Genomic DNA, 26,213 nt, shown 5'->3' with positions numbered 1-26,213 from the left:
ATTTCATTCCCCTTCTAATAGAAGAAAAGTTAATTTCCTTGCCAGAGTCACCCAAACAGTCTGTGGCCTAGCTATCATCACATTTAACAGCTATGGAATTCTATCCCAAGGCTTTAATCACACAGAATAACTTTTTTATCAGTTGGCAAAGGTCCATGGTGAAAACCTTCAGAAAGAAATAGAAAGAAAGAAAAGCATCCTGACCTCCCCAGACAAGGCAAAACAAAAACTCCAGCTCCCCAATTAACATTTTTGTCATCTTGTTTCCCAAAGGCAGAAATTAAAATTCAAAGTTAAACATCAAGAGTGGACAGATAATTTGAATGTTTAGGCCATAGATCCTCTAGCTGTTCCCTTTATTTAAAAAAAAAAAAAAAGAAAATCTGTAGATTTGGCGTATCAAGTGGGAAAAGGTAATGGGATAATGAATTTTCTCTCTGGAGATGGGTAAGAGGGAGCCTAGTGTGCCTAGGAGTGCTGGATTAGTGGCCAGCAACACCTAGTTAATTACATTTGCATATGCAGCTGTTCAAATAGAGTCCTGCCAGTGCCTGCTCTCACCTCGTGGGGGATATGTGCAGCTGTTGCTAGCCCTTCCAGTCTGGCTCTGCCATTGGAGGCTGCCGCAAGAGCCCTTAACGCCCCCTTCACTATCTATCATTTCAAAGGCCAAGTAATTAGTTATATTTGAATACAAAGAGGAGAAACCTGGCATTGTGTGAATTATCCAGGGACAGCTGCTTATAGTTTGGTTTCCAAGGCTACATGTCAAGGAGTTAAATCACGGCTTGATATTTCTGGAAAACTGTGCTGAAATGCAATAATTGGAATTTGATGCCTTCCTTTTATTCTTTAGCACGGCCTGGAGGTTGTTGAGCATTTTATTGCGCCTTTAGGTTATTTGTTCAAAAGTTGCTTTTTAAAAATGCAGACAAAAACAATTAGTCCCTGTGCTGAAGTTTTTGGAAGATGGTAACATTTTGCATAAGCTTATATGAGTTGGGTGGAAATGGTATGGTACCTTTGCTCCTCTCTACCTCGATTATGTACATGATTTTTTTTTAAAAAAAATCCTTTTTACTTCCTTTGCTAGACAGATGAAAAACCAAAGCTAGATAGCACAAAGACAATGTGCAGACCTCAAAGTTAGTGAAAATAAGGTGCATATCAAATAGAACCTTCCCACCGTAACAACAGTCTTGAGATGCTCAGAGGGCCTTCACAGTGACCCTCAAAGAGTTCCGCTATATGCTATTCCTAACAGTAAGGGTGTTAATGCTTGACTTATCGGCTATATACTGTAAGTGAAACTTCAAACACTCCACATTCTATTTGAAAGATGCTGCATATTCAGCCTACTGTCTGTGCTCTGTCATGATGAGAATTCCAAGCTTACCTTACCTTATGATGACAGAATTTGGCTGGTAGCCAGCATACCACCGACATACCTTGCTTTGCCTAATTGAATATGAGATTGAAGCCCTCAAGCCCCCATCCAAGGTGTGCTGGGGAGGTGTTACAAACCGCTGCTTTGCGGCGGTCTCCCGGCACTGCTGTTTGCTCCGCGAGGGAGCAGCTGCAGCCAAACCGCGCGGCTCCCTTACGGAACAAAAAAGAAGCTCCAAAATGGAGCTTCTTCTGGCGGCGTGCTAATGACGCCGCGAGGCGCCAATGGCGCACTCGCGACGTCATTAGTGCAGCGCGAAGTGCAGACGCACAGTGTCCGTTACGTCAAGATGGCGGCGGCCGTGTGGAACGGCCGCCACCATTTGTTACAGACAGAGTCCGTAACAGGAATAGGGGCATCTGGAAGAGACACCCCTTTTTTAAACTGGGACGTCCTGAGGACGTCCCAAGTAGCGGTTTGTAACCCGCCTGAGTGCTTATTTTATGCCTCTGTGTGTTCTTTCTTGATCCTCCTGCCTCCATGTTATCTTTTCTGCACAGAACCAAAAGAAGCCAATTAATTTTTCCAAATTAACTTGCATAAATGCTGTACAAGCCCTGGTCAGCACCAGTAGGCTGGTTGCTGTCATCCATACTTCTCTTTTACTTTCTTCACCATTTGTGTTGTTCTTAGTTACATTTTTGATATGAAGGCCATGCAGCCCAGTGGGCTCAGACCCAAATCATTATCCCTAGCATGATGAGGGATTTCCTTTCTGCTTTACAGACAAGTAAATATCTGATAAGAACTGGGCCCTGAGTGAGTGCCTGATTGCCCAGAATCCTGGATTTGTTTTTGCTGCTGTTGGTGGGTTTTTGTTGATTGTGTGCTCACATTGTGTGCTTACATCCCAGGTGGACGCAACGGTTAGGAGCTCCTGTTATCAGCTTCGGCTGATAAGCCAGCTGCGTCCCTACCTGGGCCAGGCTGACCTTGAAACCGTGGTACATGCTCTGGTAACCTCTCGTTTGGATTTCTGTAATGCGCTCTACATGGGGCAACCCTTGTACCAAACTCGGAAGCTACAATTGGTGCAGAATATGGCTGCTAGACTGGTCACTGGATGCCCCAGGGCCAGTCATATAACACCTGTGTTGGAAGACTTCCATTGGCTGCCCATTCGCTACCGAGCGCAATACAAGGTGTTGGTTATTACCTATAAAGCCCTAAATGGCTTGGGCCCAGGGTACTTGGAGGATTGCCTCTCCCCGTATAATCCGCCCCGCACTCTCAGGTCGGGCGGGAAACATCTTCTGTCTGTTCCGAGTGCACATTATAGTGCAACACAGAGGGCATTTTCTACCTCAGCCCCTAGACTATGGAATACCCTGCCCGTCGAGCTCCGCACCGTCACCTCCCTTGAGGGATTTAAGAGGATGCTATAAACTTTCCTCTTCCACCAAGCTTTCCCCCAATGAGCTTGAGTTTTATTATTCTGTTGTTTTATTGATTTGGTATTTTACGGGAATTGATGTTTTATATGGTCTTAGATGTTGATATTGATGTTTTTATCGTTATTCTTCTTGTTTTAATGTTGTTTTTAACTGTACACCGCTATGATCTTGTATAAGGAATAGCAGTATATAAGAATAAACTATTATTATCATTATTATTATTATTATTAGAAAGGCTTTAATAAATGTTCAGCAGCTTCTGTCAAACAACAGAAATTGCAAACAAGTCTAATATTGACAACCTAGAATTTCAGATTGAGGGGCTGTACAGACTGGCCAAAAGGGCTGGCATTGGAGAGGAGTGGGTGTGTGGTGGATGCATGACACAACCCCCGACACCACCCCCAAGCTGCTATCACACTGCCTGACTGACTGCATAGTGGGCGCGTCACAGCGCTCCTTTGGCGTGGTGTTCAGGTGACGCATGCCAAATGGACGGCTGCAAAGACGCCCTGTTTCTGGCTCTAAAAGGAATGGCATTTTGCTGCTTCTTTTGGGGCCAGAAAAACACTGGATCTGGGCCGCGGCATGTAGTTGCCAAGGTCCCGATCCAGCAAGGAAAGTGGCGGCGGGACATTGCCCAAAAGGGGTGGTCTGTTTTTCCCCTTAGTCATATTGTTCATCTTGGAGGTGATGTTGATATATGAAGAGAGGAGCATGCTAGGAGGATTCAGTTCTGTAACCCTTCTCACAAGGAGACCAAGTTTGTAAAGGAGGGCTTTCTCCACACACGGGCATTCTCTGTTCAGTTGGGAATTCTGCTACTTTTGGGTTCCTAGTTGTGTGGAGAGCCCCACATATAGCAGATGGGCTTCTCATGTGAGAGAGCAACAGAGATGGAGATGGAGGGGGGCTAGTGTGCTTCCCTTTATAGGTGTTGATGCAACACACTTCCAGAATGAAAGAATAGGGCTTGTGAATCTGTAGTGTCTTCCATAGGGCAGTCATATTTGGGTACAAGGAGCATCTATTAGTGTTCCTCTGTGTTTTATCTCATCACAATATAAACTACTTAACAAACTTAAATGAACTAGATGTGATTTGGGCCAGAGACCAATGTGCTGCATGAAAATGGTTCCTAAGCCACCACTTGGGTCTTCACGGATTCCATTTAAAATATGCCTCAAACAACAGTCTTTTCCCCACTTTTCTTTTCTTTTCTTTTTCCATTATGAGGTATGAGGTTTGCTTCTTCCCATCATAAAGCAGGAATAACTCCTTTCGAATAGGTTTATTTACCTAATAAAACTGGCTCTTGTGTTGTCTAGGAAATGCTGACATTTTTGAAAGAGGAACTCCTAGTAACAGACAAACAAAGGTCCAGCAGTTAGTTCTGGTGAAACAACGAAATGAAGGTCAACTAATATTGCCCTCAGTTTCTTTCCCGGTGGCCATGACAGCAGGGGAGGTTTGTTTGAAGATCCCAGACTTAGAGTCATTGCTTGCATTGTCACCCGTCTGAGTATTGGAGTCTCTGCCAACAGTTTAGGATATTAATGTATTCCACAGATCAGTGGAAAAAGGAATTCCTCTGCATGTCTTTTTGTTTTGTTTTCTCTAATTTCCCCCACCCCTCTCTTTCCCCCTATATACTTTGTTTGCAGTGTCTTTGTCTGGTGGATGTTGCTGGGCATTTCTGATGAGAAAGCAAAGAATTACAGAGACAAAAGAGGGAAGGGTGTGTGAGCGTTTTAAAACATATTAGGTGAAACATTTTTTGGTTTTGGGTGTTTTTTTCCACAAGCCAGTCAGGTGCATCGACATTCATATTCTGTTTAGGATTGTGAATGCAAATGTTCAGAAGAAAGCTTCATTTCTGACATGTAGATCTCATTGATTTGCTCCCTGCAGCAAGAAAGTACTTTAAGAAAAATTAAACACTGCTGCTCCACAGGATGCCATGCCTCAGTGGTTCTTTAGTATTCATCTTTGCTTCATTACCACAGCCACCTCTCAGCCCACCCTGAGCAGCTGCTGAAAGGGGCAAAATTACAGCAATTCATACTGTAATGACTTACTGCCAGGGAATAATTGGTTTCTCTTTGCAAGGGACATTATCACAGCTAAGCTTGGAAAACAGAAATTCTGTGTGTGTGTGTGTGTGTGTGTGTGTTACTTATGAAGTGGAAGTATTCAATGGCATGTAATGATCAAGTTTTTTGTAGGCTTTGTCAAAAAGCAGTTGCTTTGAAAGGACAGTTTTTCTGTTTTCTGTTTGTTTTTAACGGGGAGACAATTATCTCATGAAGAAGTAGGCAGGGAAAGGAATTTGAGCAAGTTTCTTAAATGTATCTATGTATTCTGCTTCCCTAGCAGGAATTGTACTTAATACTTAGATGTTTTTTAATATATTCTTTGATCGCTCATGGAAATGTTAATGAGACAAAATGGAGTAAAGAGCTCTCCAGACACTGCCTGAAGAGGCAGGAATGAAATGCAGACCCTCTGGAGGGCTTCAAATGCACAAGAAGTTCCTTTGTTTCCTGTTTCACAAACCAGAGACATGTCTAAAATTGGCAACAAAATGAGAGCAGGCTGAAGAGGCACTGCAGAAGACTAGGCTTTCTATATTTTTAAAATTTTAAAAAAAGTTGCTGGCTGTGAATGCCGTGGTCTCCTTGTTGGACAGTGTTATGGAGGCGTTTGAAGTCCAAAATGACTGTCCTCTGAAGATGGGAGCAGGGTGCAGTTAGGCTGTCTTTCACTTAGGCTTAATTAAGAACCTTGCAAGCTTTGTCTCTTGGGGAGACCGTTTTGTGAATAGGGGCTCTGGCGCCAAAATTGTATATACAGGCCTGCTGCCTTTGTATTGGGTTGCCAAACTAAAGACAGTAGCAAGTGCAGGCTCCGTGTTGCTGGAGGTCATCCTCTTGTTTGGAGAAGTGAGCCCACACCTCAAGAGAAAGTGAGAGTAGTCAGAGAGAGTCTTTCATAGGAACTGGGGAATAACCAACCTTTATGTCTATGTGTGTATATGTGTAAACAAAAAGCCAGTGGGAGGTAGAAGAGGTTTTGTAACACTTTCCACAGCCTGATTATTTAGTCTTAATGAAGGGTCAGAGGGTAAACCACAGAGGGCAAACACTTTTCCTCAGGGAATCAGTACTCTGTGTCCCATTTTTATGAATGGGAAAATATCCTGAATTTCATATTGAAATACTAATTATCAGAAGTACTGTCTCATACTGGAATTGGTTGGTGTTAAATTTTATTATCTGCTTTATATAGCATTTTCAAGATATGGTTGTAATGAAATCCGTTGCCATTGTCTGGGTTTCTCAGATGAGGGAACTGTTATGAGAGAATGTTGCTGAAAGCTTTTCAGTTTGATCATTAATGAGCTAGAATTTTTAGGCAGCATGGATGGGAGCAGGCATCCCTAGTCTGCAACAGCACCTTGGTTAAAGTGCTAGATAAGTTTTAACTGAAGTTCTCTCTGTTCTTCAACATGACAGTTCATGTACAGTCGGCCCTTCTTATACACAGATTTTTTTATACAGGAGATTCAAGCATACACGGTTTGAAAATGTTCAAAAAAAGTATACATTTCAAATATCAAACCTTGATTTTCCATTTTTTATAAGGGACACCATTTTGCTATGTCATTATATTTAATGGGACTTGAGCATACACGGATTTTGTTATACATGGGGGATCTTGGAGCCAAACCCCAGTGTATAACAAGGGTCCACTGTACATACAGCTTGATGGGACTGTGTTGAAGAAGCCAAACTGATGCATGAAGAGGTGGCTTGGCTAGGAGGTTTAAGGATTTGGGTTATGAGGAACATGGACACATGAGGAGGGTGCTGAGGACTCTGCCGAACAAACAAATAACAAACGGACATGTTGTGTTCTCTTAAAATACCATTCCCTGGCACAATGATAAAAGGTGGTTGCTGTCCACATCCATATATTCCTGAGTGAATTTTACTAAATCTGTTTCACTGTGGCTTTGGCCAGAGACCCTTGGCTGGCTGTGTTGAGTGCTCTTAATTTAGAAAAGCAGTGGTAGCTGATCTTGATAGCATTCAAAATTAACAACTTTCTAAATCACCTTGATTTGATACAATTCTAGGTTGGGGTATGGAAACTGCAAAGGTCACATTGGCCCAAAAAAGATGGGCCAAATAAAGCGGCTTTTGGCCTCTTTGGGGCCATGGTGTTTAGATAACGTGTGTGCACCCAAAGCAGCCAGAAGTCATACTGAGACTGTGCTAAGCAGGCGAGAGCCGGCCCTTTTAGGAGTGCATTTAATCCGCTCCTGCCAGCTTTTGGCTTGGGACCATGGTGGCAGCCCCTTTCAGGAGCAGGCCCTGCAGTTGCCACGATCCCAGACTGATCAGGGCCAGAGCAGCCAGAGGCCATTGCTTCTGGGCCATGTGCTTCAGCTCATTGAGTCCCAAATCCTTCCTTGAGGCCTTGCAGCCTCCAGAGCTGCCATCCTACGTATAAACACACACCCCCAACTCACCTGTAGAGACCAAAACCAGCTGAAAATGGGCAAACTACCCTGGAAGCTGAAACTAGAAATAAACTTCTGATCACCTTTGGGGCCTATTTTCAACTTTTGGGGGAGCAAAAATGCAGTGAAGCAAAACAATGGTCCCTGCCACAGTTGTCCACCACTATTTTAGATGATACCAATTTGACATGATTTGGGATGATCACCTTTCTTTTTTACTAGTGTCAAAGAGTAATGTTATGTTACAGACTTTATGCATTATTTCAGTTTTACTTCTACCTGTTCAGGAAGCTTATACACCTGCTGTCTTAGTTGCCAGCTTTTTCTGGAGTGGAAGGACCATGGGAGAGGGGGGCTGCAGCATCAATCATCTTTTAGTAATCTAAGCTTTCAGTAATTGCAATATGCTCTGTGTGGGATTCCTTTTGAACATGTCAGGAAGCTTTCAGCTTAGCAGATCAGTGTCTTGCATGATGAGAGCTTTGAGTCTATATGCCTTTTAAAACATTTAGAAGTTACAATGAAGGCTTGTTTGTTTTCAAGCACAATTCATAGTCTTGGTTGCTATTCGTAAAGACCTGCATGATTAGGCCATAGATATATCTCATGGAGTCCTCCATTGTTAAGATCTTGGAGGAGAGGACTTATTCCATGCACATTTCTTTCTATAAAGGAAAGGAGGTATTTAGTGGAGGTGTTCCTGTTGTGGATTTTTGTTCATTTGTTACTGTATTTTTTAAAAAAAACAACACTGGAGGAAGTTTCTAAAATTGATTCACTCTATCTGAGTTGCACTTGCCAATGGTTCTATTTGCTGTCCCTTGAGTGCACATTAAAGAAGTAATTATCTCTATGCTCAATGATAAAATCACATATAATATTTTTTGCAACAAATTTGTATATGCAGAAAACTAGATTAAGTAGAAACACTCAGAAAAAGTACTCGGTGCCCTGCAGTTTTCCCACAGCCATATTTTGCAGAAGCTTATACTGTATAATTTATTCAGGAGAGACCTTTTTCACCTGAGGCTATACTAATCAAAATTTCAGGAGATTATCAAAGCAGAATTCTTGATCTTTTTGAAGGTGTCGAAGGCCTAAAGATTTTTACTAAATTCACAGGAGAATCTTTCATTTTATTCTTTCCTTAGTTATGGTAGGAATAGGTTGAAGGTGTCAGAGGTATAGCTCACTGACTCTCTAACCTCACTAATGTTATCTTTCTCCCAGCTGCCTCTTCTTCCCATTGCACCATTCCCATCCTTGAGGGGACCAGAGCTGCACTCCAGAACTGTACCTTTCCACACACTCACCTCTGCCTTCCACTCTACATGTTGAAGACCATACTTTCATTTGTAAATCTCCAGCCCTAATAGTTTCCCCTTGTCCAGAATAAGTGCTTGCATCTCCCTGTACAGGTTGAGTCTTTCTTATCTGAAATGCTTGGGACCAGAAGTATTTTGGATTTTGGAGTTTTTAACATTTTGTAATATTTTCAGATACTGTACATAATGAGATATCTTGGCAATGGGACCTAAGCCTGAACATGAAATTCATGTATGTTGTGTACACCTTATACACATAGCGTGAAGTTAATTTTATAACAATATTTTTGTACATGAAACAAAGTTTGTGTACATTGAACCATCAGAAAGCAAAGATGTCACTATCTCAACCACCCATGTAGACAATTTTGGATTTTGAAATATTTTAGATTTTGGAATTCTGGAAAAGGAAGACTCAACTTCCTTGAATCTCTTCCCTTCATAAACTTGAGTGTCCAACATCTTGCAGTGTTTATAGTCACTGAAAGCCCTTAGGCAAACTGTTGTATTCAGATCAAGTTTCCTTGTCTGTAAAATGGGAAGAGTAATAACTAAGACACTAGATGATCATGAACAAGAGAGTGTCTTTGGAAAATAAAATATAAAAACTGGGTTGCATTTATCTGACTTTTAAAATGAAACTATACGATTTCATTCTTTAACCTTGTGGGTTTTCTTTTGTTGTTGTTTGGTCAGGCAAGCCTGCTCTTGGAACTTACTTGAGTGATTGTTCTGAGTAACTGAGTCATTGAAATTGTTTGTAAAGAAGCATTGAAGAAGTTGCCAGGGTTAGTTGTTTAGATTTCCCTTCAGTAGCTTTATCTTAGCACTTTCCACTGATAATCTGCTTTCTCATGGATAAAATGTTTTTGCTTTTATTGAAGTCTTTTCCTGCAAAATAGTTTCTGGTAAGTAACACAATAATGGTAGACATCTTTCACATAGTGTCTCTGTTTTCTGACTTTTTGGGGTGTGTGTGTGTGTGTGACCTTATGGGATGCATCAGTTATCCAAGTGCAGGGGAAAATCTCATGCAGCAGCACACCAGAGAGGAAATTGTTTGAGTTTCTGTTCAGGGAGGGTTATCTGCCTAAGCTTGTGGGAGAGATCCTCTTCTCTAATTTCCTCTGTTGCAGAATTTGTCAGTTCTTTTCCTGGTATGGTTGAAAATTACCTAAGTGGGAAGGAATATTTGTGAAAGCTGTCCAAGCAGAAAAAGTTAGAAGCTGGAATGATGAAAGAATTGGAAAAAACCCCAAGGAATATAATTTCCTGGGGCACTCTTAGCAGCAGCAGCAGCAGCAGCAACAATAACAGCAAGTATATTTCTATACCTCTTAGCAGTGAACTTACATTCCCTAAGCAGGTTACAATGTGTAAGCTAATTGCCCCCAACAAGCTAGGCACTCATTTTAGCGACCTACAGAAGGATGCCAGGCTGAGTGGACCTTGGAGCCCCTGGGATCGAACTCATAACCTTGTGGCTGCAATACTTGCATTTAACCACTGCGCCATCAGGCCTAACAGGCCAGAGCTGTGACGTTGCTGCAAGGAATTTTGCTATTTATTTCACTCTCTTTTTTACTTCAGTAAGCATGTTCTAGCAATGAGATTTACATTCATACAGAAATTTTTATCATACTATTTCATCTTCATTTTTGTCTCGCAGTAAACTAGAAAATAGACTTAATATAATATTAGGCTAACTAGAGTAAGCCTGATAAAATCAATGACACTCGATTTAGGTGGTGATTAACCATTTCTGTTTGTTTCAGTAGGCAGATTTTGCTTGGGGCTAACATTAGATTAGCTCACTGTCATTTTAGCCTTGTGCATTGATTCCATAGTTTTTGGGGGGCAGTGAGGAAATGGAGCTTCCAATTGTTTTGCCATCTTTTGATCTCCTTCTCTACTAATATCATATTTGTGGGACCTCTTGGGGCTTAAACTTACAAATAATAATAAAGGACAATTTTTACAGCCCTAACTAATAATGAAAAGGGAAGCATGAGGAATTTATAAACAAAAGAATAAACCTCCCCATGTTTTGAGATTTACTAGGGAGGCCCTTCTCTCTGTTTCACCACTCTCACAGGTACATCTGGGAACAGGAGAGAGCCTTCTCAGTGGTTGCCCCCAGCTGTCGAACTCCCTTCCCAGAGAGATTAGAATGGCACTTTTCTTTTCTCAGATACGTGAAGGCATTTCTAGTTTTGGCAGGCCTTTGAGGAATGAATGAACAAGGCTGTCTTACTAAAACAATGTGCCAGGCAACTTTGCAGATTTGTTTTAACAGGGGAGGGCCTGTGAGGGAGAATGCAGCCATCCTTTGAACAACATGATGTTACAGGTAATAAGAAATTAATAAGAAACACTAGACCGTTGATTGTGTGCTGCTCACAGATGACAACTGTTTGTATATGAAGTAGCTTTTCTTCTGTTTTTGAATGCTAGAAATTTGTTGCATGCAATTATGGTGATTTGTGCATTTGGATTTAGATAAAGATACAGCAGCCTCGCTATTGAAAAAGCTGTTTTTGGAGAACCGGTGTGATATAGTTGTTTGAGAGCACTGAAACATTCTTATTTTAAAACTTAAACTGGCGCTTCTTTACACATGCCAATCCATTGGTAGAGGGATATTGGAAGCTTCTATAAAGATTCGTGATTGCAGATTATCCAAATGCAGTTGATGAATGTTCACTGTTAGAAGCAGAAGATTTGTAGTATGCATTTCCCAGGGTCTAATAATCTCATAGGGCAGCTGAGTGTGACTCCTTCCCCAATAATCTACTTAACTCAGTAGTTTTCCCTCCTCTTGCCTTGCAGGGAGAATGAGGCTCATAGCCTGTTTGCATGATAAGTAGCTCCAGATTCTGTGAACCTTTGAAGTGGGAGTTAATTGGGGCAGCTTGAACTAATGGTTTCCCATGTTCATTGGTGGGTTAAGTGAAGAGGAGAGCTTGAAAAGCATCCTTCATAGAACTAATGATAAGCTCTACTGTGGATTCTGAAAGCCAAAATGTTAATAAATGTTCTCTGGTGTGGGGGTGGTATGTCCTCAGTGTTCTAAGGCCTTAGGGCATGCCCTTGACTTCTAAGTATAAAAAAATAGCAGAGAGATACTATTTACATCTGTGTATGTACACACACCAAACATGATGCAACTAAGGCCAACAGAATGTGTTTTTAACATTACATTTTATCCTGCTCTTCATCTTTGAGGTGCTCAGGGTAATATTGAGCCCCATTTTGGGAGTAATGTAGGATATAAATCAAATAAATACATCTCCTACCTATTTATCCTTAATACAGCTCAAGAGGATTTTTTGTTGTTACTGTTTGTCCTTAAGTTGTTTCTGACTTATGGCAACCCTAAGACAAACCTGTCAAAGTGTTTTCTTGGCAATATTTGTTCAAAGGGAGTTTGCCATTGAGAGAGTGTGACTTGCCCAAGGTTATGAAATGAGTTTCCTTGGCTGAGTGGGGATTTGAACCCTGGTTTCCCTGAGTCCTGATCCAACACTCAAACCACTACACCACCCTGGCTCTCAAGAGGATAAATTAGGCTACAATATGATGCTATAATCAGGTGAATTTCAGAAAAAGTTTAGGATTTGGACCCTGGTCTCCTCAGTCCTAGTCCAGCACTGCAGGAGTAACACATTTTATCAGGACATTTAATCAGAAGAAGCCTAAGAAAACTGCTGGGTTTGACAGCAGGAAGGATAGAAGCAAATTAGAAGTGCAATAAGGAAATATGAAAAGGGACCTGAACACGTAAGAAGGGCTTAAAGATTATACAGGATCATACAGTCTCGTGTTCTCTACACAGAGTAGTTTCATGATTGTAATTACAAAAGATCTAGTATAGCCATGTTCAAAGATACTGCTTCCCAATTCATCTCATTATATAAGCATATTTTTCAGTTGTTTTGCTGGCATGATTCATCATAGGAAAGTTCACTAGCTCATCTGTGTCTTCTCTGTGTGGAGAATTTTAGAACATAGAAGAAGCTTTATGTGGCTAAGAAGGCTGAAATGATTGTGGGCACAGAAGACAAAGGTTTGGTTCTACGGAAACTGGAGGAGGAGGATAGGATAGTTGACCTTTATCTAAAGGGGCTGAAGAGCAATAAAGAAAGGTGACTGTAAAGAGTGTTGTTTATTTGGAGCATATGGCAAAGAGGGTGGAGGGTGGTGGTGGTGGTGCCTATGTTTAAGCAGCCAGAGAGATTTTTCTACGAGATCCCTTGGAAGGCGATCTGCATTCCAGTGAGGTCTTGGTCCTCAGGACTTATCCTCTCACTCTTCTTTCCCCTTTCTCCTATGCCTTTCTTCATCCAGAGATCTTAGTGTACTATGAAATAGTTAGCTTCTTGTTAGCCTTTCCTCCAGGAAGTAGGCACATTGAAGAGCTAGCGTATTCTGTTTGGGCAGGAATAGTAGGCTTTTTGGAACCTTTAGTAAAGAGCAGAGATGGAGACCGTGTGCTCCAGGTGATGTTGAACTGCATCTACTGTCAGCCCTGTCATGCAGGCCCCAGGCACAACAGAAAAAGTTTTGAAGAAAAATACTACTGTGTACCATATATACTCGACTATAAGTCGACCTCATGTGTAAGTCGAGGGCAGGTTTTGGGACCAAAATTATGGATTTTGATATGACCCATGGATTAGTTGAGGGTAAAGGTTAGGGACATCTAAGAAATGATGTAAAGGAAAAAGCAAAGGAAAACAATGCCAAAGAACTTACAAAATTCCAGCAGGAATAACTGTCTGTGCTCACACTACAGGCTGGATGAATGAGAGAGGTCAGTGCTTCCAGTATAGTTTATATTCTTGTCTTTCACCAGGAGGTAGTTGTTTTTTTTAATAAGAGTTAAAGTACAATACTCACATTGACCTGTGGATAAGTCGACTCATATTTTTCGATCAATTTTTTGACCTAAATTTCTGGACTTAGACCTGAGTATATACAGTAATTTTGCCCAAATGCCTCCATGTCCCCAGATATATTAGGGTGAACTTGAGGGTGGAACACTTTGTGAAAAAAAGTGGGGGTTGGAGGGGCAGCCCTCCCAGGTCTCCTTGGGGACCAGCACACCCTTATAAGCCCCGACAATTGCCCAGCTCTAATGTTGACAATATAAAAAACAGATAGAGTGAGGAAGCATTTGAGCAACGTTTCCCAACCAGGGTTCCCTGGAGCCCTAAAGTTCTGTGCGGGGTCACTAGAGGTTCCATGAGAGATCATGATTGGAAAAAATAAACTTTTCTTAGTTTTAAAAACAATAATTTTTATGCAGGGGTTCGCTGAGACCTGAAAATTACTTTAAGGGTTACTCCAGGGTAAAAAGGTTGAGAAAGGCTGCATTAGAATGAGAGTGGCCATTATTATACAGTACTGTGCTTTAACACCATGCTTTAGTATGTATAGATTTAAAATGGTATTTTGATAATTATATTTTCATTTCCAAGAACTGAATAGTAAAATAATTTCTGCTTTTAATGAGAGAAACATCTGAAGAAGTTTTAATGGTCTTGAGTGCATTTATTAGATTGCAGATAATCTTGTTGATCCTTTTCCTTGATATCTCAAAACATCATACGGAATTTAAGTGCTTAAAACGTCTCTCTTTCCAGGAACACAAGAGACTGGGGTACCTTGGGCCATATCATAGTATGTATGTTAGCACTGTTTTGAGTTCCTTTTAATGTCCTAAAAGCTAATTTAAGATACCGTAAATCATTTCAAGATATGCTGCTGTGGTGTGAAATATGAATGTGAAGCATTTCTGTCAGTACACTTGTAACAATTGTTACTAGCTGTTAGCAAATTGAAATAAAATTTGCAGGCTTAAATGAATGACGTAAACAAACTGGTTTTAGTGCATAATTTGTATCACATTTATTCTAATAAAACTGTACTGTAGTGTTGGAGTCCCAGGTGTCTCTTAAATGCATTGTTATGCAATTTGTAGACATTTGGGTCATTGAGCGTTTGGCCTAAGAGTAGAGTGATTACCAGTAGCAGGTATAGGAGGCTAGTGAGTAGACTCCCAAACTGCCAGCAATATGTTTTGAAGGAAGCCTGTCAGAAGGTGCTAGTCAGACTTGACTTTAGCAAATAGGCCATGCATTAGTGGATCTGCTTTAGGAATGCAGCTACATGAAATGGAGTAGTGTATATTTTGTTTTAATTGCAGTGAAGTGACATAGTTGTAAAATGAGTCAGAGAGGTGTGAGATTATGGTGTTGTTAGGTTGACAAGTAGGAGAAGAACAGAGGTGATCCACATCTTATTTTATGGAATAAAAACCAAATAACCCATTCCTCTTAATCCAATTAAAACTTAATAAAGATAAGGTGCGAGCTCATATTGGCTAGATAGAATTCCATGGTTCTTGAAACCAACTTGGCATGCTTTTCACATTTTTCCACCCTGATGAAATGAAAAGCGAAAGAACATTGCCTGAAACAAATCAGGCTGGATCCCTCAGCAAAAACTGCACTTACTTGCTCTGGAAAAATTGCATGCCAGTCTGTTTGGTTCTTGTTGAAAGGGAAATTAATACTTTGCATCCAGGGATGACTGCTACTCTGTCTCTCCTGCATTACCCACGTGTTGTTGTGATGGCTTTGCACTGATTTGGAGCACAGAGGGAAGGGCAAGCAGGAGGGGGGTTCACCAATAGGAGTGGAGAGCACATTATACTTCTTAGGATCCATGAACAGGAGTATTCAAGGCTAGATGATTGATACAGTGCTCACAGATTCTTTCCTTCAGCACGGCTATTTGTTGCCTGAATAAATACAAACCTAGTTTCTTAATTCTTGTACCTGAACTAATATTTAATATATTGTTCATCAGTATTTGCTTTTCCCAGTGGTGTGCACTTTGGCTCATCACACAAATGTGATTATTTGTACATCTTTAGGTGCAGGCAAGCCTGTACACATGGACACACATGTCATATACATACAAGCCAGTTGTATCAGGATCCCTCATACTGTTAACTACGGTACTGTATTACAACTGTAGAGAGGGCTTTTCTGAATCAAGGGAGCTAGAAACAGTACATTGTGACATGATTAGTAAAAGTATTTGTAAGCTGCTGCATTTCTGACTTCATGCACATAATGGTATGGTTTTGCTTGATTTTTGCGTTTGTTTGATTTTTGTTTTAACTACAGCCAGCAGTTAATGTCATAACTACATTGGAAGCCACCTTGGGTCCCCACCTTGGGAGAAAGGCAGCATATTAAATGAATAAGTAAATGAGTGGGTGGGAATGTCATTAAGGCATAACCTGGTTAACAAAGCCTCTTACAAAGAAGTTCCTTTTTACAAATTCTTTTGAAACCTAACCAGCCCCTCTCCCTTTTCTCTTTGTCTTTTATCTTGCTGAAGTTTTTTTTAACAGCATGGGCATTGGGAGGATGATGAAGGAGGGCTGAGAAAGCATAGACTGCAGCAAAACCTGATCTAGGAAAATTTAAAAAGCATAGACCTATACGTTTGGCCACCTAAATGGAAATAATTTTAAAAAGTGGAGATTTGTAAAAGATCATTTCTGGAGGTACTTTGGTAGAAGCCTACAAGTGGTCTCTAGAAGGTTTAAAATGTTTTTACAGCCTGTCCACCCCAAGCACAGGCTTGCTATTTGCAGATTTGAGCATCCTAAGACGGCATGCCCCATTGGGCCTAATGTAACTGCATGCACATGGCCACAGCAGTGCAGCTTTGTGCACATGTACCACCATTAAAAACCATGGGACTTGAGGTCCTGTAGTTTTTGTCATCTATGGAGGGAGTCCAGAACTGGGCAGGGGAAAAACCATATACTAAGGACCAGTTGTATTTTCTAATGAAAGGGTTACATGATCTGGCTGTTTAATTTCACATATGCATATGATAATTTAAGATTTAAAAAATCACTAAACCTGTTGAATTGCTCTTCTTGTGGTTCAGGAACATGTCTCAATTCTTTCCACATTATATCTGCCTCTGGTACCAAATTTTCTGATGAAGATGTAACGTCCAGAAGCACATCAGTTTTGTTAACTGAGGGATACTTGTAGTTGCCTTTTCTTCCTATTCCCAAGTCCGTATTTAAAAAGAAAATATGCAGTTTGGGTTTATCATGCTTAAGTTTTCAGAAACAGATTTATGATGGCAGTAGTGTGAAGAGTTTTTCATTTATGATACCAGGATGATGGAAATAGAGCCCATGCTTTCTATTAGGGAGCCCATGCTGAAATGTTTATTGCTGCCTTTGAAATGCAGCTTATTAGGATGAAAATGTGTCTTGATAAATGAGAACAGAGCTATGCCAGTCCTGGGGATATGTTTAGTATTCCAATAACATAGAGTACATTAAAAAGAAATCACTTCCATTGTCATATTGTGATCAGGAATGCAAAAGTGTTCCAAAGCTCATAAGGGTTTAATCTTTTAAACACACCCTCCTACCATGCTACAGTCTTTCTTGTATTAACTATTAGCAAACAAAAACCAGCCAGTGTCTTTCTCCCAAAGCATTCTTTCTTTTGTTGCATTGATATGACTGACTGTTTCTTTGCTTGGAATGTCTACATGAATGTTCATATGTTGTGTAATGAAGAAGGCAATATTTCCAAAGAAAATGTCTCTGCAGTGTAGTGTCATGTAGTATATGTACTCCATTTAGTTCTGGCTAGCTCACTGTGTCCTTGGATCAGATGTGATCTTGTTGAGCTCAGAATTGGAGGTGCTAGTAGGCATTCGACACACGGTTGCTACTCTTTACACCATTGCTTTTGCTCCAAAAAGAGATCTCATACTTGCAAAAAACATGGTGGTTACATGTATAGCCCAAATGTGGAGGTGCTCGTTCAAGCAAATAGAACCTCCAGGTAAATGCTTCATGGCAGCTAGAGCAGCAGTGGCTCTCATGCTGGTGAAGGACACTGACCTATATCTCTTAAGCCTGTACAGCTCTGCTTTTAGGCTACATAGCTATAAAAGATTTTTTTTCTAGCCATTAGGGTGTCAATAGTGGAAGCAGAATGGTACTCAACCACTTGCCTTGGGACTCCAAGGGGTTGGTCTCGAGCAACAGTGTGGTAAAGCATCATGTTCCCTTGAAGCCAGGTCAAGCCATGACACTATGGTCCCCATTCTCCACTTACCTTTGACTTCCTGTCCCCTGGTATTTTGTAGAGATTCCAATTGCCTTTGCTAGAAGATAGAGTATGGTCTTTTCATAGAATCACAGAATCATAGAGTTGGAAGAGACCACAAGGGCTATCCAGTCCAATCTCCTGCCATGCAGGAATCTAAATCAAAGCATCTCCGACAGATGGCCATCCAGCCTCTGTTTGAAGACCTCTAAAGAAGGAGACTCCACCACACTCTGAGAGAGTTTGTTCCACTGTCGAACAGCCCTTACTGTCAGGAAGTTCCTCCTAATGTTGAGGTGGAATCTCTTTTCCTGCACTTTGCATCCATTGTTCCGCGTTCCAGTCTCTGGAGCAGCAGAAAACAAGCTTGCTCCCTCCTCAATATGATATCCCTTCAAATATTTAAACGGGGCTATCATATCATCTCTTAACCTTCTCTTCTCCGGGCTAAACATCCCCAGCTCCCTAAGTCATTGCTCATAGCACATGGTTTCCAGACCCTTCACCATTTAGTTGCCTTCCCCTTTAGTTGCACGCTCCAGTTTCTCCACATACTTTTTGAATTGTGGTACCCAGACCTGGACACAGTATTCCAGGTGAGGCCTGACCAAAGCAGAATAGAGTGGCGCTATTACTTCCCTTGATCTAAACACTATACTTCTATTGATGCAGCCTAAAATCGCATTGGCCTTGTTAGCTGCCGCTTCACACTGTTGACTCATGTTCAAGTTGTCGTCTACTTGGATGCCTCGATCCCTTTCACACGTAGTTTCATTCAACCAGGTGTCCCCCATCCTATATCTGTGCATTTCATTTTTCCACCCTAAGCGCACTACCTTACATTTCTCCGTCTTGAATTTCATTTTGTTAGCCTTGGCCCAGCTTTCCAGTCCATTCAGGTCACTTTGAATCTTGATCCTGTCCTCTGGGGTATTAGCTACTCCTCCCATCTTTCCCTGTTCAACATCCAGGTAATGGTACTACTTTGTTTATTAGCTGCAGTCAATAAATGTCCATATTTGCTAATGGTTTTGTTCATTTCCTGACCAACAGTTGCACTGTTTAATGTGGATGGTACTGAATTACAACTGCCATCAGCCCTATCCAGTATAATGAATTGTGAAGAATGCTGGGGTTTGCAATTCAGCAACAACTGAGGGGCTGCATATTGCCCATACCTGCTGTAGATTATCATAGCTTGAAATTATCATTGTGAATGGTTCTTGCGTTATTTCATTTCTGTGTTTGTATCTCTTTACTATTGTTTATCTCTGGTTAGATTTTTACTTTTTATTTTTAAGTTAACTGCTTCCATCCAGTTGTATTCACAAGCATACTGAATTGGGCTAACAAAAATGCTTCCAAAATGTATGAAAATGTTTCAAAATAGTCAGAAAGCAAGCAGCCCTCTGACAGGTCTTGCTCAAAATGGAGGGATTTAACAGCTCTGCTTTTGAGAAAGAAAGTGGAAAGTCTTTGGAATTCCTCTTGGAAAAAGCAAGGGATATTATCTGGCATTGATTTCTCTTTTAGAAAAGTAGCCACAGATTATTATTATTATTTTAAAAAAGTAAAGAGCCAGAAATTGAGGTCTAACAATGATAGATGAGGGGAAACACTTATCTCATTTCCTCTCATTCAGTTGGGTTGTGTGTGTGGTTTGGGACCATAAACTCTAGGGACTATTTCATCATAGAGACAATAATCATTTTGGACTGAGAATTCACTACACACTTCTTCTGACAAAGTTTGACATGCAGGAATTCTGAGGGATGTTTCTTCTGCTTCTTATTTCTCCCTTTTCTGTATTCTTTACCAACCAATCAGTAGATATGAAGAAACAAAGAGTTTTTCTTGCCAACTATCATGTGGTGCTTGTGGAAATTCTTAAAGTATGTTATATTTGCACACAGATTTATTTCTGCTTTCAATTTCTGTTAGGTAATTTTAATTTTTAAACATTCATTCAAAGGAAAATAAAAATGTAAAAGCAAACCTATGTAAGGAAGCCATTTATCTTACCTTGCTCTAAAGTTGTTTTTTTTATTAGATCAAAGGGACACATTCTAGTCCTCAGGGCTGGACCACCATCCCTCTCCAGTTTGGTTTATGTAGTGTGCCTAGCATAGTACATAATGTACTACTTTAGCACCACTTTTTGTTATTTATTTTATGTATTATTTGTGTTTTGGGGTGAGGTAAAATATATGTTTATAATGTGTCCTATGGCTGTTTTGACTATTGAATACCATGTCAATAGCATTTCAGTAAACTGAAAGAAAAAACAGCACTCTAGGGAAAGTGGTTTAAACAACACCTGCATTTAATAGCAAAAGGCAATAAAAATTATAACAGGAGAAATTGCCTCTGCTTCACTGATGGTCAGGTGTCATTATCTCCATTTCTAGTTCCGCTTGGCATCCATAACTGACACTGAGAATGTGTGTTTGTAGCACATGTTAAATGGTATTACCTGTTCCCTTTTAAATTGGGAGAAACAATGACACACTTACGCCTTACATAGTGCATGTCTCAGATCTGACAAATCTCTTCATACTAAATGGGATGTCCTGGTAAAATCATAATATTGGCTTTTTAAAAACAACAACAACTAATGGATTACAAATAAGCTGCTTGCTTTTTAATAAATGCATGGACTCGATTCTTCAGGAAAACATGAGGCACTATTTCTTTAAGAACATGTCAACACCCTCTACTTAGCCAGGTTTCTACTTAGCTTAGGTTTTCTCTTGTCTTTCATGTTTCTGAAATATGTTGAGTACCCTGGAAAAATTTTCAAGGGTAATACTAGCATAAAATTGCTGTCTTAGAAGCTCAAGTGCGATACACAGTTTTTATGATAGGGCGCATGTAGTAAACAGTGATGATGGTGATGATTCCCATGGAAGGAGGTGCTTCTAGAGGAGGGATGGGAAACATTTGGCTCTCCAGATGTTGAGGAACTACTGTTTGCCTCATGTGTCACTATTGGTTAGGCTGCCTGGGGCTGATGTGAATTGGACATCAGCAGCATCAGGAAGCCCACAGGTTTCCAAGCCAAAGTGTGAACTGTATAGCAAAAGGCTTGTGGAGGGGTGTGGGAAGCTGCTGTGGGTTACCAAACACTAATTAGTTGCTGTCAGTTGGAGTTTCTACTCTTGGATGGTCAGCTGCTCTGTTATCAACCAATTTCAGTCTTCACAGAGACTTCAGAAACTTGATACAGGCTCTGTAGCTTAGTGCTTTGCATACAGAAGCTCTTGGATTCACTTATAGCTAGGAAGGTTTCCCATCTGAAACCATGGTATGCTACTGCCAGCAAGTGTGTAGATGGTTCTGAGCTAGATGTGCTCTGAGAAAGCTCCCCTAGTTCTCTATCTGATGTTGCATGAGCTGCAGAAATGAGTCACATTTTGCATGAGGAGCACTTGTATATTCATCTCTGTCAGCCCTTCTAAAGGTGCTGAAAATTCACCTAGATTGGCAGGGCTCTGGCACTTGGAAAGGCCTGTGGTGCAAGAGACAGTGCCCATCATTGTGCTAGCCTTCTGCAGCTTATGTGAGTGAGTAAAATAGGCATGAGTGACTGACTCACATCAGAAGTACATTTGGGTCTATATTTGCCATGCACGATTTTGCTTGTTTTCTTTGGAGACCTAATTTCAGTCACCATGAAAATGACTATTTCTTGTGTTTTGCTGTTCTCCCTTAAGTTTCAGATTTAGTCTTCTTTCTCCTTCTATGTAAGTATGGTTTTCCCTCCAGGTTTCACTTCGAGCTCTTCTCTCCACTCACCATGCCCTTGTATTTCAGCATTCCATCTTTCATACATTTGTTGTGAGAGTTTTCACAGAAAAAAAATGAATTAATTCCCCAAGAATACAGTGTCTGCTGATTGATGATTATAGTGAAGAAACTGCAAAGATCAGGAAACCACCAGAAAAAAACCCTACCAGAACCAATAAGCATATTATAAAGATGTTCTCTCTTTCTCTCTCATGCAAAATGTTGTTCTCTTTTAGTACACAGCAGAATAGTATATACTCACATGTTCCAACATAAGCTACCCAACAAGTTAAATGTGGCATATGAGGTAGAATCACATCTTCTAATACTTAAATTGTTTCCTTTGTAACAGAAAATTGCAACCTTAATCAGGTAGGTCTGGTGGAAGAGGTGTTCATCATCTTTACGGTTTGTCATATCTCTCACATGCTTTTGTATCTCTGGTGTGTGCACACACATGTGTGCTCCCAGTTTCTGTTTGCCCCTGGTCAAGTAACCCCTTGAAGATAGAAAGATTTAGCCAAAGTGAATGAGTCAAGTGATGCAGTTAATGGTCTTCCAGATCTTGTGTAATTTGGCCATAAAGCTTTGGTCCTTATCTGAGATAGTAAATCTACTGCGGGACTGCTCACTTCACTGTATCAGAGCTTAGAACATTAAAATTACTGTTAACGTGTTATCTTTAAATAAAAGGTAAAGGTAGTCCCTTGACATGAATGTCTAGTCGTAACTGGCTGTAGAAGGCGGTGCTCATCTCTGTTTCTAAACCAAAGAGCCAGCGTTGTCTGATGACTGCTCTGGTGGTCATGTGGCCAGCATGACTGCATCAAACGCTGTTACCTTCTCACTGAGAAGTGGTATCTATCTCTCTATTTGCATTTGCATACTTTCTAACTGCTAGGTTGGCAGAAGCTGGGATTTCTATATGGACAAGTTCCTTTTTGGACTTGTTACTGTGTTTGTCTCTTGTTAAATGGCGGCTCTCCTGTGTGGAGGAGGCAGGCTGAGCAGCTTAGTGACAGCAGAGCTTCCAGTGACAGGCACAAAGGCTGGCTGGTCAGTTGGCTGGGCCTGCACTTTGCCATTTAGTCTACTCCAGCCACAAACTGGTAGGAAGAAGTAGCAGTGTCTCTGAGGGAAGAATTAATGGATGGTGTAATAGTTAATGGTTCCATGTTCAGGAATATTGTTATTGTTGTTGTTAGGTTTAAAATCTTGAGTTAAGTCTTGGGGGTCTCTGGCAACAAAATGTATTTAAATGGTGTCCCTGGTAAAGAAAAGATTAAGAACCACTTATTTAAAGTATTAAACAGTCAGTTACAATTAATAAAAATTGCCCTTACACACCCCCCCCCAAAAGAAAACCCCAAGCACATTAACTCCCCAAATCAGAATGAGTGGTGTTTGTCCATATTCCTTGACTGGAAGAAGCAGGTGGATCCCTCTAGGCCCTCTGCTGCTTCTTCTGTTACTTCAACTCCAACTCTTGGAAGAAGCAAGAGTTGTCTTAGCATGCCGCTTATATTTAACTTGAATCAAGGATGTTTTTGGTTAAATTAAATTGTCCATTCCCCAGCCCTCTCAGAACAATTGTTACTGATATATCTATGAAGTTATTGTTGATATATCTCTAAAACAACCACACAGAATGCCAAAACCTATCTTGCACTAGTAAGAAATGAAGTCATTCTTTTATAATAGATTCTTATTTCAAAGTATCTAGAATCTGGTTTTTATTTGTGAGATGTAAAATAATCAAAGAAATAATTAGACCTTGTTTTGATTCCTTTCAGGAATGATGGTGGTGATCGTGTTGCTACTGATTGCAATTGTCGTTGTTGCTGTGTGGCCTACAAAGTAATCAGCAAAAAAAAAGCATTTTGCAGCAAAGTGTTTGCAGCAGTCAGAGGCAAGCACAAGTCCCGCTCGCTCTTGGAACATTCTACAGACTCAACTGCCTTCGACTCTTTCTGAGGGCAATGGCAAGTTCATGGCATGTGAAGGATTTCATTTCCAAAAAGCTCTGTCCGGTTTGACTTCTTATTTTCAAGAACCCAACTGGAAGGGGACTGATCATCCAATGAGCATCGGTGGAGAAATGCAGTTAATTCCAAAGAGGTGCTCTCTGACTGTTACTGCTTTTGAGTGTGCAAAATGAAATCTATTAATATCTAGAGCACCTGGTTAAAATATTAGAATTTTCTTTCTAACATGTTTTCTTGGATCTAAAATTTATAACATCTTCAGGCTGAATTTCATGGCACTGGCTCTGGGAGAGATTTTGCACACACTGCAGCTTTGTTTGAAGGGCAGAACTACACAATGTATTTGCAGGCACCCTTCAAAGGTACAGGAAAACCCTGGCAATATTTGCTATGAGAAGTTAAAAATTGCTTTGCTTTTTTCTATATAGCCAGCAACTAACAGGTATTAGTTGAAAAAGCAGGTGATATTTCTCAAAACATAAAAAACATAAAAACTGTCACATTATGCTATACTGTCTGAGGTCCTTCCCATATATACACTAACATTTGAGAAGAAAAATGATTAACTCTGTGTACCTAAAGTTCCAAAAATCTGTCTTTTCTGTATGTTCTGAAAGTAAACGAGAGAACAGCAATATGGGGGAGGGGAATAACCATTTAATGTTAATTCATCTTCAGAAGTCGTTTATTTTGCTACCTATGTGCCAACTTGATTGATAGCACAAAACAAGACTGAATAAAAGCCACTTCATTTTTAAATTATTTCATTCTTTGCCATTATATTTTAATTTATTTTGTTTCTTACAGCTCAGGGACATTTAAACCTTGGGGAACTTTAAAATACTTCCTTTGGGTAACTTTGACCCTTGTGGTTAATGATACTTTTAGCCCAGTTCAGGTTTTTGTTGAATACTCGGATTTAGAGTAATGTGCCTCTGTGAGATTAGTAGGTTTCTAAAGAAAACTGTATTAGGACCCATATGCTCATCTTCAAGACAATGCTGAAAGCAGCTGTGCAAATCTTTTTGCTTCAATTTTCAGACCATGTGCCCATGCTGGACTAAATAGTGCAACTAATCAAAAGATGAGAGTTATCCATTGGAAAGAGAGGGTAAAACAATGTGCAACAAGAGATCTTCTTGCTCAGACCTCCTAGATGTAAACTATTCTTGGCCACCCCAGCACCTCTGAAAAAACTTGCAGAGGGAAAGCTTGAGTCATGGATCCAGGAAGCTGTTTTCTGTCTTGCCATAGCTTCCTACCATAAGGATGTTGCCTTCCAACAGTCAAAACTAGAAAGGCAAATGGGGTTCTCACACACCGTAATGCAATGTTTATATGAACTAGTTATTGGATTTGTTTTAATATAAAGTTGTTGTCTTGACAGAATGAGAAGTATGAACAAAATGAAAACCACTAAAATGCATTTTCTGCTGCATAGTTTGTAGCCTCTCATCTCTTGCAGTTTGGTATTTACGCTGCAAGAACTCATGATGCTTTGAAGCACCCTGTCAACCTATGATGATAAGTAATCTATGTTTAGGAAAAATTATTTGTTTCTTCCCAAACAGAAATAGTTTGGTGTAGCCTGTGCAATCTCTCTTAGGCTAAAGATATGTGAAATAATTATGTTTATTTCAACATGAAGGGAGAAAGGAACAGATAGATCCCAATGGAATTGGCCATGCAGATCTTTCAAAAATGTATGAAGGCATCAGTTACCATAAGAGCAGCATTTGATACAGTTTAGACTGACAGCCTGATGTTTTCTTACTTCTAATCTAATTAGTGTTTTTAACAAATATTTCCCAACCATAGATAAAATGATTGCAAACATATAGCAGCTTAGCTGTTTTCAATGGAAGCACCTACCATATATACTCAAATATAACTTGACCTCATGTATAAGTCTAGGGCACGTTTTGGGACCAAAATTATGGATTTTCATATGACCCATGGATAAGTTGAGGGTAAAACTTAGGGACATCTGAGAAATTATCTGAAAGACGAAGCAAAGGAAAACAATGCCAAAGAACTTACAAAATTCCAGCAGGCATAACTGTATGTGCTCACGCTAAAGACTGAATGGATGAGAGAGTAGAGGAAGGTCAGTTCTTCCGGGACAGATTACACTCTTGCCTTTCACCAGAGGATGGCTCCTTTTTTGATAAGAGTTAAAGTACAGTACTTACATTGATCCATGGATAAGTTGCCTCAGGATTTTTGGTTCAATCTTTTGACTAAAATTTCTAGACTTATACATGAGTATATACAGTACATTCCCGTGATGGCAAACCTATGGCACGCATGCCATGGGTGGCACGCGTCGCAATATTTCCAGGCACGGGGCGAGGGAGAAGGCAGAAGGGGAACGCCGTCTTCCTCCTCCTCCTCCCCACGGGGATTCGCCAGGCCAGAGGTGTGATTCGGAGGACACCTCCGGCCTGAGGAAGCCCTGAGGAGAGGAGCAGGGGCCGCCGGCTTCCTCCCCGCAGGCTTTGCCAGGCTGGAGGTGTCCTTCGGAGGACACCTCCGGCCTGGCGAAGGCCCGAGGACGGGAGTAGGGGCCACCGGCTTCCTCCTCCTT

General features: G+C 40.6%; 1 protein-coding gene across 2 annotated transcripts in view; it reads left to right on the top strand.

Annotated features, from left to right (window-relative positions):
• Positions 1-26,170, top strand: part of LOC149322068 (syntaxin-8-like) — a 120,991-nt gene extending 94,821 nt beyond the window's left edge. The window contains exons 8-9 of one of the 2 annotated variants that reach the window (XM_089534060.1): positions 14,337-14,373; positions 21,994-22,014. In XM_089534060.1, the coding sequence (XP_089390186.1) occupies positions 14,337-14,373; position 21,994 (38 nt within the window). In that variant the 3' untranslated portion in view covers positions 21,995-22,014. Of the gene's footprint in view, positions 1-14,336; positions 14,374-21,993; positions 22,015-23,434 lie in introns of those variants that run through there. The other variant, XM_089534057.1, reaches the window with a different exon arrangement.
• Positions 26,171-26,213: the final 43 nt, after the last annotated feature.

This window comes from Sceloporus occidentalis, unplaced genomic scaffold (assembly GCF_023333645.1).
Source record: "Sceloporus occidentalis isolate IW3139 unplaced genomic scaffold, rSceOcc1.0.p SCAF_1, whole genome shotgun sequence".
Lineage (NCBI taxonomy): Eukaryota > Metazoa > Chordata > Lepidosauria > Squamata > Phrynosomatidae > Sceloporus > Sceloporus occidentalis.
The sequence above is the reverse complement of the archived record's forward strand: the minus strand, read 5'-3'. Positions and strand labels throughout refer to the sequence as shown.